The 19,353-nt window shown below is 37.1% G+C and overlaps 1 protein-coding gene across 12 annotated transcripts in view; it reads right to left on the reverse strand.

Moving 5' to 3' along the window:
- The window catches only part of DIAPH3 (diaphanous related formin 3), a 506,600-nt gene that overhangs the window by 52,285 nt on the left and 434,962 nt on the right, over window positions 1-19,353 (reverse strand). The window contains exon 28 of one of the 12 annotated variants that reach the window (XM_049099482.1): window positions 1,577-1,661. The exons of the other annotated variants lie outside the window; for them this stretch is intronic. Coding sequence (XP_048955439.1) covers window positions 1,633-1,661 — 29 coding nt within the window. The 3' untranslated portion in view covers window positions 1,577-1,632. Of the gene's footprint in view, window positions 1-1,576; window positions 1,662-19,353 lie in introns of those variants that run through there. 12 annotated transcript variants of the gene reach the window in all.

Consider the following 19,353-nt stretch of genomic DNA (forward strand, 5'->3'; position numbering starts at 1 on the left):
GATCGCGCCTTGGGCCAAAGGCAGGCGCCAAACCGCTGCGCCACCCAGGGATCCCGAATACTAGCTTCTTAATCTACTTCCCTGCATCCGAGTCTTCTAGAAACACTTTTAGGCAGACTGGTCTGAATTCCAGATTGTTATTAGAAAATGCTGTCATTTACTCCATCTTAATTTGTAGCTGGACTTTCTCCAGGACTTCTTCACGGTTCATGGATTGTGAGCAGTTTGGTGGTTGGAGGCAGAGCTCACTGGGGAAGGGCTGCCTGTTGGTGACCTTGCATGGGCCACTGGAGCGGAATCAGAATGATGGGCGCACTTGGATTTTATAATCTCTAAATTGGGTGGAAAGAGCTATTCTTTTTTTTTTCTGTCTCCTTCCAAACTCCTTAGCAGATCCTTTGCTGGCCCTGAAGCAATACTGCTCATTCACTTTTTTTGCCCCGTGATCCTCTTACTCCTCCATCCTCTCACACTATCGACCCTAAATGTGGGTATTTCCTCTATAAAGTGCATGGCGCTCCATGGCTTCAACTTTAGGCTTTTGTCTCCAAATTTTACATCTCTATGCTAAACACTTTTTTTTGGGTTGCAGGCCTCATTTCTATCTGTGTACAGAATGTTGCCTCCATCTCTTCCCTCTTCCTCTTCAAATTCCTCATGTCTAAATGCAGACTTATTTTCTCCTGGGAGGGGGGGAAACTCAGCTCTTTCCCTGTTTTGTTTAGTGGTGCCACCATTTCCCACTTAACCCATTATTTCTATCCTGAGGAAGGACAAAGGGGAAGAAATAGCAATTCTCATAATAGCATATCTCTCTACACTGTAACAGTGAATTGCCCCTTCCCTCTTATCCTGCATTCTCTTGGCTACAAAGCTTTGTTATAGTAGTCAAATATTTCTCTGGTGGATACTTCCTGTTTTGGAGAACTCTGGAAATGAAGGACACATATGTTCATGCAGGGGTGCATAATAAAGGCACATATGTATTCATTCCTTTGTCAGGCCACAATAATATTTCTGTTGACAAGTGTCCCCAAAGAACGTAGTATTGAAGGGTGTGATAGACACAGTGGTCACCAAATATTCCATAGGCCTTCCTACACTTCCTAGACTACTCTGCAATTACGTTGGACCATGTGGCCACCTCAGATTTCTTAGTAGTTGAAGTGACATGTGTCCCATTTGGGGTCAGGCAATTAAGATCCAAAGCATCTCCTCTATTTTTCTTTCCCTTCAGAAGAGAATGAGGATTTAGTTGCATGATAGACGTAAACTGCCTAGCCCATACTGGATCTCACGGGGAGAGAAATCAACCTTTACTATGTTATATCAGTGAGATTCCACAGGGCTTGTCTGCTAAGACAGGAAGTCTTTGTTATACTAATAAAAATTGTTTGGTTATCCTTGTGAAATCAACCTCAAACGTGATATACATTATTTTAATATTCCTGTCTTTCTAAAACTTATCAGAAATCTTCATTTCCACTAATTTTAATTTTAATTTCCTTCTGGTACAATCTTTAGGATAACGAGTCCCAAAATATTTACGTTTTAAAGGAAGTTACTCAGATCAAGCTTCAAGGATACATATCTTTTATTCTAGTATTGGGGGATTTGGTAAACAAGTCTTTGTTAACACAATGTCAGCTCTTTCTCCATCCCTGTTGAAAATAAATAAATAAATAATAAATTTACTTATTTTATATATGTGTATACATATATGCATTTATATGTCTATTTTATCATGGTCTCTCTCAGCCTGTCTTAGGGTCCAAAAGAAATCATACATTTAAAAACTGCTGTTATTCTTCTGTTCATTTTTGTTCTTTATTCATTGCATTTACTCATCTTGAGGTATGTCAGACCTATGGACATTAAATCTTTGAAATGCAGATATAACATTCTGTGTCTGTGAATTTTTAAAAATGTGATTGAAAGTAACCATTGGATGTTAATTAGTGCCCCTCACAGCTATTTCTGAAACCCCTTTGTCCATCATACAGTCTGAATTAGGTGCCCCTCTAGAGTCTTTGAAAGCATTCTGGCAAGAGTGTGGGAACAGTTATCACATTATGACATAAATGCTTTCTTATTTATCTCCTTCCCTAAATTGTAACCTATGTGAAGTCAGCTGTCAAGTTTGTCTTGGTCCTTATGTATTTCAGTACTTAATTTAGGATCAAGTTTATAACTGAAGCTCAATAAGTATTTGTTCACTTACTGAATGAATGGACTGAGGAAAATCACTTTGTAACTTTTTAGTTAATTCAAGACCACCATGTTAAAACATGACTTTTTATTGTGGGGATTAAGAGCTTTTCCTAGGGAAATGGTTCATAATTTTCATTGGATTTTCAAAAGAATTGGGGTACCCTTTGAAAAAGAAAAAAGCCACTGCTTTAAAGTCATATACACAGACATACATATATTGGATTTTCAATGACCAGCTATATAGCATTGCATTTGCCCATTTCAATATTTAGCTGCCCATCTGAGGACTCTTTTTTTTTTTTTTTAAGATTTTATTTATTCACTCATGAGAGACACAGAGAGGCAGAAACAGAGGGAGAAGCAGGCTCCTCACAGGGAGCCTGATGTGGGACTCGATCCTGGGACTCCAGGATCATGCCCTGAGTCAAAGGCAGATGCTCAACCATTGAGCCACCCAGATGTCCTGCATCTGAGGACTCTTAACAATTTATTGACTTTCTACTAGAAAGTTCTGTGTTCTATAAAACCTCTGATATTTAACTGAGTCCTACCCTTTCTCCAGATTATGCGTAGAAGTGTTAAAAACCTAGAGCTAATACCAATCCTCGAAGAAACTCAGTCCTCACACTTGTCAACCTTTTCTTCTCACCACTTTTCTTTTTCTAAGACAGATCTTTTATAATAATTTATCATCTCACCCAACTTCAGAAAATGAAGATTCATCTTTATTTTCCCAGATTTGCTATAGGAATTACATTGTTACATACTTCTGAGCAAGAAGACAATATTAACACCTAGGCATCCTCAATTTTACAACCTTCATTTGTCAGATAAGGAAGTGTCTTACCTTTGTAACTAGATCTCCTTATGTCTCCTAACACATACTACAGACTGAGCCACTTATAACTAAAAAAAAATTAAAAAAAAAAAAATCCATGCTTAACTCCTAATTCAATGTGGTTATTTTCAATCTTAAAAAAAAAAAGTGCATATAAAAAATTTGGAACTGTACTGTTGGTGGGAATGTGAACTGGTGCAGCCACTCTGGAAAACTGTGTGGAGGTTCCTCAAAGAGTTAAACATAGATCTGCCCTACGACCCAGCAATTGCACTGCTGGGGATTTACCCCAAAGATACAGATGCAATGAAACGCCGGGACACCTGCACCCCGATGTTTCTAGCAGCAATGTCTACAATAGCCAAACTGTGGAAGGAACCTCGGTGTCCATCGAAAGATGAATGGATAAAGAAGATGTGGTTTATGTATACAATGGAATATTCCTCAGCCATTAGAAATGACAATACCCACCATTTGCTTCAACGTGGATGAACTGGAGGGTATTATGCTGAGTGAAATAAGTCTATCGGAGAAGGACAAACATTATATGGTCTCATTCATTTGGGGAATATAAAAAATAGTGAAAGGGAATAAAGGGGAAAAGGAGAAAAAATGAGTGGGAAATATCAGAAAGGGAGACAGAACGTGAAAGACTCCTAACTCTGGGCAACGAACTAGGGGTGGTGAAAGGGGAGGTGGGGGGGGGGGCGCTGCGTGATGGGCACTGAGGGGGACACTTTACAGGATGAGCACTGGGTGTTATTCTATATGTTGGCAAATTGAACACCAATAAAAAATAAATTTATTAAAAAATTTGGAAATAACTGTATTTTCTTGCTAGATATAGTCACAGTGCGGAAAAGGTATTATTTTAAAAATTTACGCTAACAGAGTTTGATCATAATCTAACGAACTAGGGGAAAAGGATTTCTGAAAACCAATCTCAAAACAAACCACACCTTTCCTGACTCTTCCCACTGCCTGTGTAGTGGTGTACTTATGAAGGACTTATATAGGACTTTATTAGTCACTTTCAGGACACATTTTTTTTTTTTTTAATTAACAACAGCAGAAAAAAATTAAAATTTAAAAATTTAAAAATTAACTTAATTTTTAAATCTTGAGTTCCCCCTCCCTTAATATTAAGTGTATAAACAAAATATAGAAATATATATATTCTTTACTTCTAGATAAATTTTAAGAAGTCTATTGAGGCTTTATATGATCTGGCCTTCTGTGCTTCTCTGATCTAATCTCCTTGTCTTCCAGTTAATCCCTCTATCATACACTAGGTTCCTTGATGTTTTTTTAAAAATGCCATCATATCCTGCCTTAGGTTCTTGCCTTGGGCCTCTTCCCTTATCTATTTGCAGGGCTCACTTATTTCCCCTTCTCCTCATGTCTATCCTCAAATATTGCCCTGTAAGAAGGCCCTCCTATGTCGTTTTCTTCTTCTTCTTTTTTTTTTTTTTTAAGATTTCATTTATTTGAATGAGAATGAGAGAGATCACAGAGGGAGAGGAAGAGGGAGAAGCAGACTCATTGCTGAGCAGGGAGCCTGATGTGGGGCTTGATCCCAGGATCCTGAGATCATGACCTAAGCCAAAGGCTTAACCTACTGACCCACTCAGGCACCTCCTCTCATGTCTTTATTTAAAACTATATACCTCCTCATGTCCTCCTCACTGCTGATATTTAGCATTCTCTATCCCCTTTCCTACCTACTTTAAAAAAAATATTGCTTCTGACTCCTTTCCTCTCTTCCTTCTGGGATTCTAATTATAAACATGTAAATCTGAGCTAATATGGTAGCCATAGCCACATAAGACTGTGGAGCACGTGAAATGGAGAGTCCAAAACAAGATGTGAAGTAGAAAATACATATCAATTTCAAAGACTGTGGATGAATAAAAGCAAAGTAGCTGATTGATACTTATATGCTAATTATATGTTGAAATAACTTGAATACATTGGGTTAAATAAATTAAGGTTAATTTCAACTGTTTAAGTTATATATGTATCCTGCGATGACACAGTCTACTGGACAGTGCTGTTAAGCCCTTTTGTGTATCTCATGTCTATTATACTCTTTTTTTCTTTCCTCTTTTTCCTCTCTGTGCTTCTTATTGGATATTTTCCGGCTGTCTTCCAGTTTATCAATTTTGTTTACTGTTTAAGTTGACATTTTTTTTTTAAATACACCGTATTTTTTTTTTTTCTTTATGACAGTCACACACAGAGAGAAAGAGAGGCAGAGACACAGGCAGAGGGAGAAGCAGGCTCCATGCACCAGGAGCCCGATGTGGGATTCGATCCCGGGTCTCCAGGATCGCGCCCTGGGCCAAAGACAGGCGCTAAACCGCTGCGCCACCCAGGGATCCCTGTTTAAGTTGACATTTATTCATCATTTTATCCATCCACTTCATTTCAGATTTTGTATCTTTCAATTCTAGAATTTCCATTTGATTCTTTTTGAGATTCTAATTCTTTGGTAAAACATTCCATCTTCTCTATTTTATTTTCTTGAATATTTTAATCTCAAAGTCCTTGTCTAATAACTCTGATGTCTGGATCATCTGCATATTGCTATTTTGTATGTGTATGTTTGTGTGTTCATATGTCCTATCTCTTGACATGCCTAGGAATGTTTTGAAATCTGGACGTTATATACATATTAAAAAGCAAAGAACAAGGATGCCTCAGATGACACAGTCTTCTACATGAGGGCTCACATTTTCCTCTCTTAGGAAGAGTAAATGATCACCTTAATCCATTCAGGGACAAAACTGACTCTAGGCTAAGTTGCAGACTTAGTAAGACTTAGTCTATTCTGATTTGCCCCAATTCCTGGTTCCTAGGATATAGCCTTCCAGAGTTTCAAGTGATTTCCCAGCACGTTATTTCCTCAACAAGACTTTTCTGCTAACTTTTAATCTTGTGCAACTCCTCACTGCCCCCAACTTCAGAATATAGTAAACATTATGAAGGGGAACCGACTCTTTGCTGAGGCCTTTTCAGTCTTGCTTTCTGCTGGTCCGGCTGCACACAACTGCCAAAATGTGGCTGGTTTCACTGCTCTGAAATTGATACCCCACTTCTGGGGCCAAGGCCCGATTGCCAGTCCCTAGCCTGAGAAGCTATTGGCATCACCTCACAGTGGCAGGTACACATGCCTCAGCTGTAGGTATGAAAAATGGGTAGGCTCCTCTCCAAAATGTTAGTTGCTCTGGTACTCAGTGTTTCTATTATCCAGCAGGCATTAGCTCCACCCCCATCCTAAAGCAGATTTTTTTTTTCCCATAGCCTACTTCACCATCTAACATATTATGCATTTTATTTATACAGTTTATCATCTTCTTTCTTCAGAATTTATCCTCTAGAAGGACTGGGGATTTTGTCTCTTTTTTCACATTGGTATCCTCAAGTTCTCAAAAATTGTGGAAAGAATGAAAGAACAAATAAGCACTGCATTGCTAAAACAAGAAAAACCTAAATAAAGGTGATTCTTAAGTAAAGATGAACTGATATGTCTGCCCAAAAAATAGATATTTATTCTGTCATCATTTACTGTTCTCTTGCTATGTGCCATACAGTATGTTAAGGGTTGGACATTCAGAAATGAATGCAGCACATTCCATACCCCAAAGAAACAGATCAGAAAAAAAAAAAAAAAAAAAAATCCCCAAACCCAGAATGTACTTTCTTGATTCATGACAAAAGAGCAACAATAGATTTTTAAATATTTGAGGACCCTGCTTAACAAGAAACCTTTTCAAAAATTTCTCTGGGAAGTTATACTTCCTCCCTCGATGCCCCTCTCACTCTGCTCAGAGCAATCTGCCGATTTTTCTGTAATTGCCCTCACTGCCCATAGCATCTATGTTTTCAATGGTGGCAAGAAATTCTCCCCTTGAGAGTAGATTTGACCATAGAAAAATAATTAGCAGCCCTTTGGAGGGTTTGCTTAAAAAAAAAAAAAAAAAAAAAAAAAAAAAAAAAAAGAAGAATCTCATAAAATCATTTCTGATCAATGAGGGAAGACTATGAAGTAAACAGGCCTTTACTTGTGTGGCTTGTAAACTGGCTCCGAAGGGTAATTTCAAGAAACTGGGACATTTGTGAAGGTGAAAACATTGCTGAAATAAGTATTCTAGTATTTTGTTTCATTATTTCAGTCTATGGTTAAACAATGTACAGAGTATGCCATGCTGGTGAAAAGGGAGAAATAAAGAAACAGAACAACTCCTATATTAAGAATGTGGAAGTAAAAAAAAAAAAAAAAAAAAAAAAAGAATGTGGAAGTATAATAAGAATGGTAAAAGAAATTTCTAGATTTCACAAAGCCTGTATTTCACAGCTGAGGCGGCAGTGCTTTCCTGTGCTAATCTTAGTAAGGTCTTTAACAATTCTATTTTGTGTTTCCTCATACTGAGCTGTGCCCATAATGCTTCAGTTTTCCTCATATGTTGTTACCCACTTAAGACATATGCATACATATATTTTTTACTTCTTCTGATTCTGAATCACCTGCAAACTTAATAATGTCTAATAAAAGACAGTGGTAAAGAAGCAGGTCATCGTTTCCCATTTTTCAGGTAAGAAGTTACTAGGTCAAACTGGAAAGCAGAAAGAAAAGAGAAACATCTAGAACCTGAATAAAAAATGTACAAAATAGAACGTTAGCTGCAAACAATGGTGATTAAGTTACTTCATTATATTTTCTTAATATACTTTGCAAAATGCTGTGACTTTTTTTTTTTTTTTTAAGATTTATTTATTCATGAGAGACAGAGAAAAGCAGAGACACAGGCAGAGGGAAAAGCAGGCTCCCTGCGGGAACTTGATGTGGGACCCAATTGAGGACCCCAGGATCATGACCTGAGCCAAAGGCAGACGCTCAACTGCCGAGCCACCCAGGCCTCTCTGTGACATTTTTGTTTGACTATTAAAAAGACCCGAAATGAAGAAATGCTCAAACGTGTCCATAAGCCCTAAGCCCCCACTTTAAGAGACTATTTCTTTTGTTATCTAGATTCCTGAACAAAATAAGCTTCGGATATGAGAGATCTGCTGCCAATAACAGGAAATAAAGTAGCCCCAAGAGGTCATCTTTTTCCTTTTCCTTTTTCTCTCCTGTTAGTCATTCAGATTACTATTGATAATTTAGGTTAGCTATATTAGCATTTTTGGACAATAGAGTTAAGTTGATTTCCTCACATTGAAATGGCCAACAAAACTATGTTAATATTTTATATTAGTAACATATTTTCCAGGGGAATATCTTGATTGAGTAGAATTGACATATACATATAAATGCAAGGAAGTAATTATGATTATATTATTAGCAGTTATTGTGGCAATAATTTCAGAAAATGGTTATATCCATCTGCCTGAGAAAACAGACTTCAACACAAAATGAAGTCATATTCATTACATGGGAAAAGTGATTAGAACCTAGTAGTAAAGCCAGCTAAATGTGTTTCTAGCAAGCTCCAAGTTTAAGTTTTAATGCATTTTTAAATGTTTCTGGTCTCAAAACATTGAACAGCTGACAATTTCCCCCAAGAGAACAATACCTTGAGGGGAAAAGCAATTAGAATATGGATTGACCAGCAATCAGTAATCATTACTTGGTACATTAAATGCACTACTCTGGCACCTGGTTAAGTAATTTAGAAACTGGTTAAATATCTGGAAAACAGGGTTTTCTCAAGTTAAATGTGAAAGCGCAGAGAAATAAAATGGACTTTCTCACAGTTACAACATATCAGGAAGAAAACTGCAGAATAAGGTTTTAGGAAGTTAAAATTGGGTGACCATATTAAAGGCAATTGGAATCAAAGGGACTGAAGTAGAAAATCTGGTATTTCTGGAAAGTTTAAATCCCCCCCGGTTTATAACTCAGAAGAGTGGGTGATACATCTCATAGCAAGGTTCAATATTTCTGTAAAGATGGTTTAAATAAACCATGCCATTTGGAAAAAGGTTCTTAGAAAATTCTTAAACTACAGAAGAAACAAAAATTAGTTACTCCACCAGAGAGAAAAGAGCTTCCACAAACCCCCCCTTCAGGGGTGATGTTTTTCCACCTGCCTCACTACGGCCCCCATACTCTACCCTCCCTCCCATTCCTACCCATAGACGGTACATACTCTAACAGGGTCAACCCTAGACCTCAGCCTCTCATACGAGGACAATGCTCCAGCAATCCACTCTTTTCCTAACATCAATTTCTCCCCAAGCCACGGTTCTCTTCAGCAAACCAAAATGCTATTTCCTCATTGGAACCTGACTCCTTCTACTTCTCTCCCCTTTTTTTTTTTTATAACAAACTGCCTTGAAAGACTGATCTAGAACCTCAGTTTCTAATTTTTCTTGAACACGTTCTTGAACACATTTCAGTATTTGTCCTACCCACTGTTCCCAAACCAGCCTCCTCAGTCACCTGTCTCTTCATTCATAAATCCAATGGTTGTTTCAAGGTTCTCAGCTCCTTTGACGGCTCAGCAGTATTGGGCACAGCTGTCACTGTGTCCCTCCTGAAATGTCTTTCTCTTTAGCTTCCATTATATCAATCAGCCTTGCTTGCTTTTCCTTCTCAGTGTTCTGATGTGTCCTCCTCATCATCCTGAGCCCTAAATGTTAGTGAGTCTCAGGGCTCAGTTCTTAAAAATTATCTCCTTTCTATCCACACTGATTTCCAAAGTAATCTCTGTACTTGTGTTGTCTGACTACCATTTGTCTACTGAGAATTCCCATATTTATATCTCCATAGCTCTGACCTGTTTCTAGAATGCATTTTCTGAATATTTTAAGATGTGTTTTGTTTTTTTTAAAGATGTGTTGTTTTTATAATTATCTCATCTCGTCAAAACAAAACAAAATCTTGCTTTTCATCTGGATTAAAAAAAGTAAAACACAACTCTTCGTTGTGAATAATCAAAACTAATTTAAAAATGAATTTCTTAAAAAAAACATTATTGACAAGATTTTTCTTAATTGCTAGGTATGAGAGATATAAAAATGAATAAGGAAACTTAAAGATCATCTGTCCTCCCACAACCTAGAGATAACTATATTCAGGCATATAGAAACTCATTAGAATCTATGAAAAAAATGTAGGTCCATAGCCATTTGAAATGAAATAGTACCTGAGTAAAATTTTTAAATGGGCACATACCTTGTACTCTTTCATATTCATAATGAGTAACTTTTATTTCTGAATGAGCCTGTAATTTTATAGAATTATTAATTTAACATGATTTACTTTTATTAAGTTGGTCTTTTTGAATAACAGATTGAAGACAACTAAGGTAGAAAAGTTGTGCTTTAAAAAAAAATACCATGCAAATATCTTATTATTACTGACTTATTATTACAGATTTCAAGGAAAAAAGTCAAACTTTATTATTGTTATTATAAGTGTATTCTCTGCCTTTAATCTTAGCTTTAAAATAATACAACAAATGATAACCTAAAATGCATTTCAAAAAAGGCATGCAACTATAAATATGGAAGTAAACTGGGGAGGCATATTAATAAAATGGTGATTCAGCTATCAAAATAGAGGATCCAACTTCCATTGAGTTTAAACTCAATCTTTACAATCTAATTACTGCTAAACAATCAAGGAAGAAGGAATAATACAGAACTTGCTCAATCAACAATGTGGTTAAAAACATGAGGTGTGAACGCTGGCTCTGTCTCTCCAGAGGTGTGCGAGCCTAGTGAAATCTAAGTTTTAGCTTCTTTATCTGTAAAATGAAGATAATAGCGACTTCTAACTCCTGACTGTTATGATTACTGAGATAATATATGTAAATATCTTAGCATACTGACTGGTCTATAAGCAAGGGCTTAACAAGTGTTAGCCATTAATATCCTTATATTTACTTTCTTAAAACTGTTTACTACATATTGTTTATTCCTAAGAAGTTTTTTCCACTAAAACTGTTCAAATGAACAGGTATCAAAAATAATTAAAACAAAGAGAATATTCACACTGTGCTCTGAATTCCGCCTGCAAGTTTTTATACAAAACAGTTTATTACAGAGAACAGAGCTATACTTTGAAATCAGTTTGTTCTGTCAAAAAGACAAAAAAGCTCAAAGGATGTAATTGAATGACTATAATGCACCCTGGCCAAGAAGCGAGGCTTTAACTTGCTCTTTAAAGTACATGCAAGTGAGCATTGTTCTTTCCATTTTAATATAGAGTTTCCGCCCCTAAATTGACTTTCTGAAATAGTTAGATAATTGTTGTACACTTTTAAGTCACTTTGTCAGTGTTCTTGAACTGTGAAAGTAATTCAGCGTTGAACTCATAAAATACACTCTCCAAGGTCCAAGTTTAAGTGAGCATAGTGATTTGTTTCCTAACAATAGAGCACAACTAAATTTAAAAACTCCTTTGTACTGGACAGTCCTTGAAGCTTTGAGTGTCTTTCTTATCCATGGTCCTTCTGAGCCAAAGGCAGTTTTTTGTGTGCACAATCTACTGTCCCAACCCCCCACAGAACCAAGATACAAAATTGTATTACCTACATTCCTACTATATCATTCCTGTTGCCTCAATGATTCCCTCCATCGCCATCACGACCACCACCATCACTCCTACCACCGCCACTGCTAATGCTAGATACGAATACACTAAACCCGTTACTTGTATTACTCCCTTTAATCCTCAGAACTGGAGATAATGTCGTACGTCATTTATGGATGAGAAAATCGAGGCACAGAGAACCTAGTAATTCTTGGCCCATGTTCATATATTTGATGAATGGAAAAGCCAAAAGTTAGATCAACGTTTTAATAACTGCAAGGCATATGCTCATTCCATGGCCTAGTGTATCACTTGGACAGAGTTAATGCTAAAAACAATTTATAGCATGAATGGCTAAAACAAAGTCGCCATGCTTTGTGTCCTACAGCAGTGGTGATGGCGCCCTGGGCAGCAGCCAGGAGATGCTGCATTACAGGACATTGTGTATTTGATATTCTCGAACTCACCCCGTGAACTGCCCTTGTGGGACCATGAAACACACATAGAGGGGCACAGATAGTATAGGGACATTAAAATCAAGAAACAGAAAGAAGTAATGGGTTAGAGCCATAGGGTCAAGAAATATAGCATCAACATATGCCAGAAAGGTATAAACATTACATCTACTGGCAATGACAGCAGAAACAGAGGCAGAGACAGGAAGAGGGTGCATCATCAGGATGGCATGGCACCCTTGTGGCAATGGCAATATCCTGTACATATTCTAGTTCTCCAAGTGGTTGACTGGGTAGCTGCTGATGTGATCTTTTCAAATGTTTTCGGGCTCCTCTTTCTCTAACCAAGTGTGATCCTTTCCTTGGGAAACAATAGCCTCATCCATCTGCTCAAGGCAATAACTCATGAGTCCCCTGTTTATTCTGCACATACAACCCCTTACCATGTTCAGTATTTTTTAATCTACCCTAACTGCTTCAATTCTAGTCCAAGGAGCATCGGGTGGCTTACTCAGTTGAGTGTCCAACTCTTGATTTTGACTCATTATCTTGGGGTTGTGGGATCAAGCCCCATGTAGGGCTTGGCGCTCAGATGGGAGTCTGCTTGAGATTCTCTCCACCCACCCCCGTCTGTCCACCTCTCCCCCAAATAATAAACCTTTAAAAAAAATCTAGTCCAAGCCACTGCCATCTCTTATCTAAATCACTGCAGTTTCCTCTCTAGTGGCTTCTAGCCAATCCACTCTTGCCTTTCCCAATCCCTATGCCACATACTCACTTTCTGCACACAGACACGTTCAGTTCTTACTTAATGCACCATTTCTTTGGAGAAGCTCAAACTCTTCCTGTTGTTGGGTCTTTTGTTACCCTCTTCTTTCTTCACATTTATCACATTTAAAATTACTTGTCCATTTTAATAAGTCTTCCTCTCTAGACTACAGGCTCCTTGAAGTCAATACTCTGTTTTAATCCTGGACTCCAAGTACAGTATGTGGCCCATAAGAAGTGTGCAATAAATATTTGCTCAGTAAATTCTATTTCTTTGTATAATACACCATCTATAATAAGTTGAAGATCTTTTTATTTAAAAAAAAAGAGCCTCAATATCTGATCTTAAATGTGTGTGTGTGTGTGTGTGTGTGTGTGTGTTTAAGATTTTATTTATTTATTCATGAGAGACACAGATAGAGGCAGAGACACAGACAAAGGAAGAAGCAGGCTCCATGCAGGGAGCCTGACGTGGGACTTGATCCCAGGACTCCAGGATCACACCCTGGGCTGAAGGCAGGCACTTAAACCACAGATCCACCCAGGGATTCCCTGATCTAAAATGTGTTTATGAATATTTCACAATTAATAGAACTAAAATCTAGCCCACTTCATTGAGGATTATGCATGCACTTGCCGGGTGATCTAGGATAGGGAAGGAGTAGGGGCAACAATATGCAAAGGGAAGGCTCCTCCAATTTTCAAACAATGGAATGGCATGATTGGATCTGCGTCTTGAGTAAAAAACTGTGGTGGCCGTGGATGGACTCAAGTGTGTTAAGACTTGAAGAAGGAAGAGTAGTTGGGGGGCTGTTAGAGTACTCTAGGTAAGAGGCTTTTTGGGTCAAAGAGCCAGTGCCCATATGGCCTTGTGACCTAGTTCTGGCCATTAAGACTTAAAAAGTCTGTTAAAGGACTTCTGAGAAAGATCTGCCTTACTAAAAACACATACTCAAGAGAAGAGAGCCGAAGGGCTCTCTGGGGAAGACCCAGATGTCTTTGGACATGGCTGAGCGTGGACATGATGCCAATTATTTTGCAAGCATGCATCTGCAAATCCAAGGACAACTGCCATGGGGAGCAAAGAGGAGGGTTAAAGAGAGTCCAAAACTTTGATGATGCTGTCACACACTCGATGAAAACTGAAAACAAGTTTTACTTGAATTTCAAGATCTCAAGTCTATTTAAATGTTTACTTTTTTTCTTCTCCCTCTTTAACAAGATGCCACATCCTCAATCTCACCTTCAGAGTGCTCCTTCCACTCCTCCCGTCTCCGTTGGTGAGGGTGCTCCCACTTTAAGTGACAGACTGTGATTAAGCGCCTTAGGTAAGAGGTACATTTATTATCTCATTTATCGAGAAATTTAAGCTTTTTTTTTTTGTCTTTTAAAGGGCTGATGAGTGCTCAGGGAGCTGGCTGTGGGGTATGGAGAGTATGCAATTCCATTTGCTAGCAAGTAACATACAGCTCAATTTTATAAGAAAAATGTTTTTGGTGAACATTTGTTGAGTGTTTATTATAGAACCATCTATTATCTAGATGTTAATGAGGGCACATCATTTCCTCTGCCCTCAAAGAATTATTCAGAATTCACCTCAAGAAGAAGTCACAAATTACCTGCTTAGCAAAGTTCCCAGCACATGGTAGGTAACCAAATATTTGTTTAATGCATTTGTTCTGTAGCATTATGTTTTTAAGGGTTCTAAAGAAACCTTGTGAAGGCAAAATCTTCTGGGTATGGCATCTGATTAGAGGAGAGCATGAGAAAACAACTCATTAGCAAGTCCTAATTTTGAGTTTTGGAAGGTCTATACTAGACACAAACTCAGTCATTCATATAAACCTCAATTTCTTCACTAACTTTTCTGTTAAGCAATGATTCTGTTTCTGCTATCTTAAAACCGGTAAGGTCATTTTGGCCTAAGGCAGGTCAGCCCATCATTGTATAGTCCTATTAGAACGTTCTTTAGAGTTCTGTCCCCCAGTTAACAGAGGAAAGGAAATTCCCACAGGTTGTCCCAATTATAGCACTTTCAAAAAGTAAGGCGGTTTAATGAAATTAATAGTGACCTGGTGACACAAGACCAGGCATAACTTTGAACAAGTCCCATAAGCATTCTGAGACTCATACTCTCTTGAAGATGATGATGATACTCTAATCTTTACCTGCTGCATTATGAGAATAAGATATGTAAGTGAAAGTACACAGCACTTGCTTACCATACATTTTTTAAGGGTGTGCAAGAATATAATGGTATCACTGAGCTCTTGATAAAGACTACACTTAGCAAAAGGGTAAGAATAAGTTTAAAAAAAATTTTTTTTAAGTGGACCAGGCATATGAATGCCAATTACAATTAAAATCTAAATGCACAAGTGCATTTAAATGTCATTTAACAGATGTCTCCAGTTACATATCACAAGAAGTTGGCTATGGACTTATTAATCTTTTTTTTTAAAGATTTTATTTATTTATTCATGAGAGACACAGAGAGAGAGAGAGGCAGAGACACAGGCAGAGGGAGAAGCAGGCTCCATGCAGGGAGCCTGACATGGGACTTGATCCCGGGTCTCCAGGATCAGGCCCTGGGCTGAAGGCGTTGCTAAACTGCTGAGCCACCTGGGCTGCCCTGGACATATTAATCTTTTAATGAAAATGTTTATAATAAAATGAATATTCATGATTCCATCTTTCTTACATTCACAGGAATAACGCTAGGCTTGGGCATATAAGAAATGTTAATTAAAAAAAAATGATAATGAAGATGATGTCAACAATAAAAATACAGGTGCCCCTCCTGGGGATACGCCCAGTGCCAGGTGACATCCTAAACCCTTCACATCTGAATAGCTTCGAGTGCTCAAAAGCCGTTTGAAATAGATATTACAGTTATTATCTCCATCTTACAAATATGAAACTGAATTTAAGCTAGCTTAAATAACTCAAAAAAGGTCACACTATAAGTGAGTAAGGCTGGATTTGAAACCTGCTCCTTGATTTTATACTCCTTCTGTAAAGTTCCTTAATACATAAAAATGAGTGGGTCTGACAAAATTATTATAAAATATGTTTGCTCCATGAATACTGTTTTAAATGAGATGAACTATCTATCAACAGGGGAATACTTGACTGCTTTGCAAAGCACATTATTATGCCAGCATTTCTTCTTAGTGACCGTGACTATAGTGACAGCTGTTTCTATTAAAAAATAAAAGGCAATGATAATAAAAAAATTGTAATTTAATTTTGTCTTTAAAATTTTCTAACCTGTGGTAACAATCACGAGATGCAGCAGAAACACAGAACAGTGTGTGTCAAACATGCACACACTACCTTCAAAACACATCAAAAGATCTATAATGGAACAATCCAGGAGAGTTGATATTTGAAATAGGAATCAAGATAGAGGACTGATGAGGGCTAGTATAATTTTAGGAAAAGAAAAACCCGACACAGTAAGTTTACAGTGATCTTATAACTATTTTGCCTTTATGAGACAGTTAAAAAATCTTATTACTAAAATATTAAGAATTTTTAACATATTGGTACAACTTCTAAATTTTCCATTTTTAATCTATATGCATTGATTTAAGCTGTAAATACTTTAAGTATTTTTAAGTATTTTCTCAGGGGCCTACTGAAGAGTCTGTACAGAGGATAGCTATCTGTCAGCCAGTTGCCTTCAGTGCCAACCAGTGATCCACGGTGGCAGGAACTTGTGGTCTCTACTGTTTTGTCTAGTTCCAAGTCCTGGATTAATATGTCACCCAATGGCCCACTCGTCCTGGTCCAACCAAGGCCAAGTGTCCATAGTCTGACCAGCCACTCAGACTCTTCAGGAGAAATCTTACTTTCTAGCCACGTGTCTATCATTAGGTTACAAATGGATATTATACAGTAAAAATATATTTACAGAACTAAAAAAAAAAAAAAAACCATAATGATGTGTTCAGTTATCTGTGAAAGAAAAACATTGGTGACTTTCCCACATAACCACCAACCTAGCCTACCATTGCCACCATTGATACGGTAGCAACCAAGAGAATTATAGGTATAGGAGAATAAATCTTTCAAAAGCACTAGCTTTAGAGTTCCAAATAAAAAAGAGTAAGTTATTAAAATGGACACTCTTATATGTCACTACTGAACTTTTTATCTCTAATCATCTCTACAAAGATCACTAAACACACAACACGGAATTTTAACAATAAAAAGAAAGAAAAATCAATGGTTACTGAATTAGTATATACCAGACACTAGCCAGGTCCTTTTATATGTCAATTCATTTTCAAACTCATAACAACCATTCAGGCTTGGAACTATTATTACAGTTTTACAGGGAGGAAATGGGCTTAAACGCCAAGGTCATGCTGTTGGCCACCTTCCTGATACCATGCTGCGTGTGGTAAGGAAAAACCCCACCCTTCACTTTCCTCTGTTTAAAAAGATTGTCACAGAACATAAACAACCCTAATATGGTTCTAAACCTTTAGAGATGGTACTATGGTATGTCCTTTAATTAACAAAGTGAAATTGCTCTTGTTCTGAAATCTATTTGAATAGCTCAAAAAAAAAATCAAATATGTTTAGCACTTGACAATCCATTCAAATTTGCAGAAATAGTGACAGTGTTTTATTCAAGGAAAAGCATTATGAGTTATAAACACCAAAGTGGCCTAACTAAAACAGACTACCTAATCCTATTCATAGCTACTGAATGTTAAGTGCTTAATAAATTAGCTTAGTGTGATGTCCCTGTTAGGATGATACTAGGCAGAAAGGAGACCACCATAAGGAAGTTTCCAAAGTCAAATGGTAATGTCTTCTGATAATATCTCCTAAAAATTAACACATATTAATGCCATACAGTATGTGTAATTGAGATATTTTTGGTGGGAAATGTTGAGAAAGGCAGAAAGAAGTAATACGATTTTTATAAAGTAATTGTTATTTGTTAAATCCTTTTGGTAAGCTGTATTCCAAAAGAGTAACATTTTGAGCTGGTTTTCAATTATCAGAAAGAGTAGAGAAGAAATGGAATCCTTATCTTGAAAAGATACGCACTCTCATGTTCACTGCAACATTATTAGTCCATTTTACATGCAGGTATGTATATACATATATATATTCCTTATAATGTATATATACCCACACACAAAATGGACTATCAGTCAGCCTTAAAAAAATTAAGGTAATCCTGTCATTTGCAACAACATGGGTGAACAACCTGGAGGGCATTATGCTAAATGAAATAAGCTGGACAGAGAAAGACAAGCCTGAATGATCTCACTTATGTGTGGAATCAAAGAAAACACCAGAAAAAAAAAAAAAAACGAGTAGAAAAGGGGTTGTCAGGTGCTGGAGGACGGGGCAAACAGTGGGCAGCTGGTGAAAGGGTACAGACTCTCTTATAGAATGAATAAGGCCTAATGTATAACATAACTAAAGTGGATAACACTATATTGTAGAATTGAAATTCACTAAGAGACCACATCCTAAAAGTATTTACCAAAAAAGGTGTGTGGAGGGTAGGGGGTGGGTATATGTGTGAGCTGATGGATGTTTTAATTAACTGCGTGAGGGAATTCTATCATAATGTATAGATATCAAATCATCACATTATACACTTTAAGTATCTTACAATTTTGTCAATTATCCCTTACTAAAGATTAAGGAACAGATTTCTATATGTTTTATTAAAGTTTCCATGAGAAGTAATAGATACTTCACATTCATATATTTTAGTGACACTGTCATCTCCAAAAAAGCTTTTTCCCCCAACTCTACTGATAATTTTATATATATATATATATATATATATATATATATATATATATATATATTTATTCAGAATCCAGCCCTGAAATAAGTATACTGTAATGACCACTGATAGTCCATTTCTTTTCCCAAGGTTTAGTTCATGGAGCCTCTGGAAAGGAAATGCAGGTCTCTAAAAAGCCCTCATAGTTTTTAGAACAAACAGTAGACTGCTCTTTTTCTCTGATACCTATTACTCCTTCCTTCCAGAATATTTTTTTCCCTTGAAATTAAGCCATTACATAAAAGGTTTTGCTTGAAAAAGGATATTAGTGAAATGGGACACAGGTACATGCGTAATCTGGGCTGAATTGAAGCATATATAAAGAGCTACATTTTAACTTAGGGAAGAAATCCATCAAATACAACACTTGATATTATTTCTCTTTCATATTTTTAGGTAACATATTACTTAATAAGACACTCTGATATAATGAAGAGTGGATTAAATTGCAATCCATAAATGGATCCATGGAAGTTATGAAAAAAAGCTGAGTCTAGGCAAACTGGTTAAATATGTGAAGCCTGTCTTCGGCCACCACTGTTCTGGTACATTCCAATCCAGGTACAACTTTCTGGCAAGCTGCTCGTGGCCTCCTCCTACAGGTGATCCTTTCATATGAAGTCCCCTGTGATCTGAACTTCTCCTTCCACCTCCTCCTTCCTCGTATCAGAAATAGCTCTTTACAGAGCCACGCCTTTTGTCTCCTGTTGACTTC

The sequence above is a fragment of the Canis lupus genome, chromosome 22 (genome assembly GCF_003254725.2).
Source record: "Canis lupus dingo isolate Sandy chromosome 22, ASM325472v2, whole genome shotgun sequence".
NCBI lineage: Eukaryota > Metazoa > Chordata > Mammalia > Carnivora > Canidae > Canis > Canis lupus.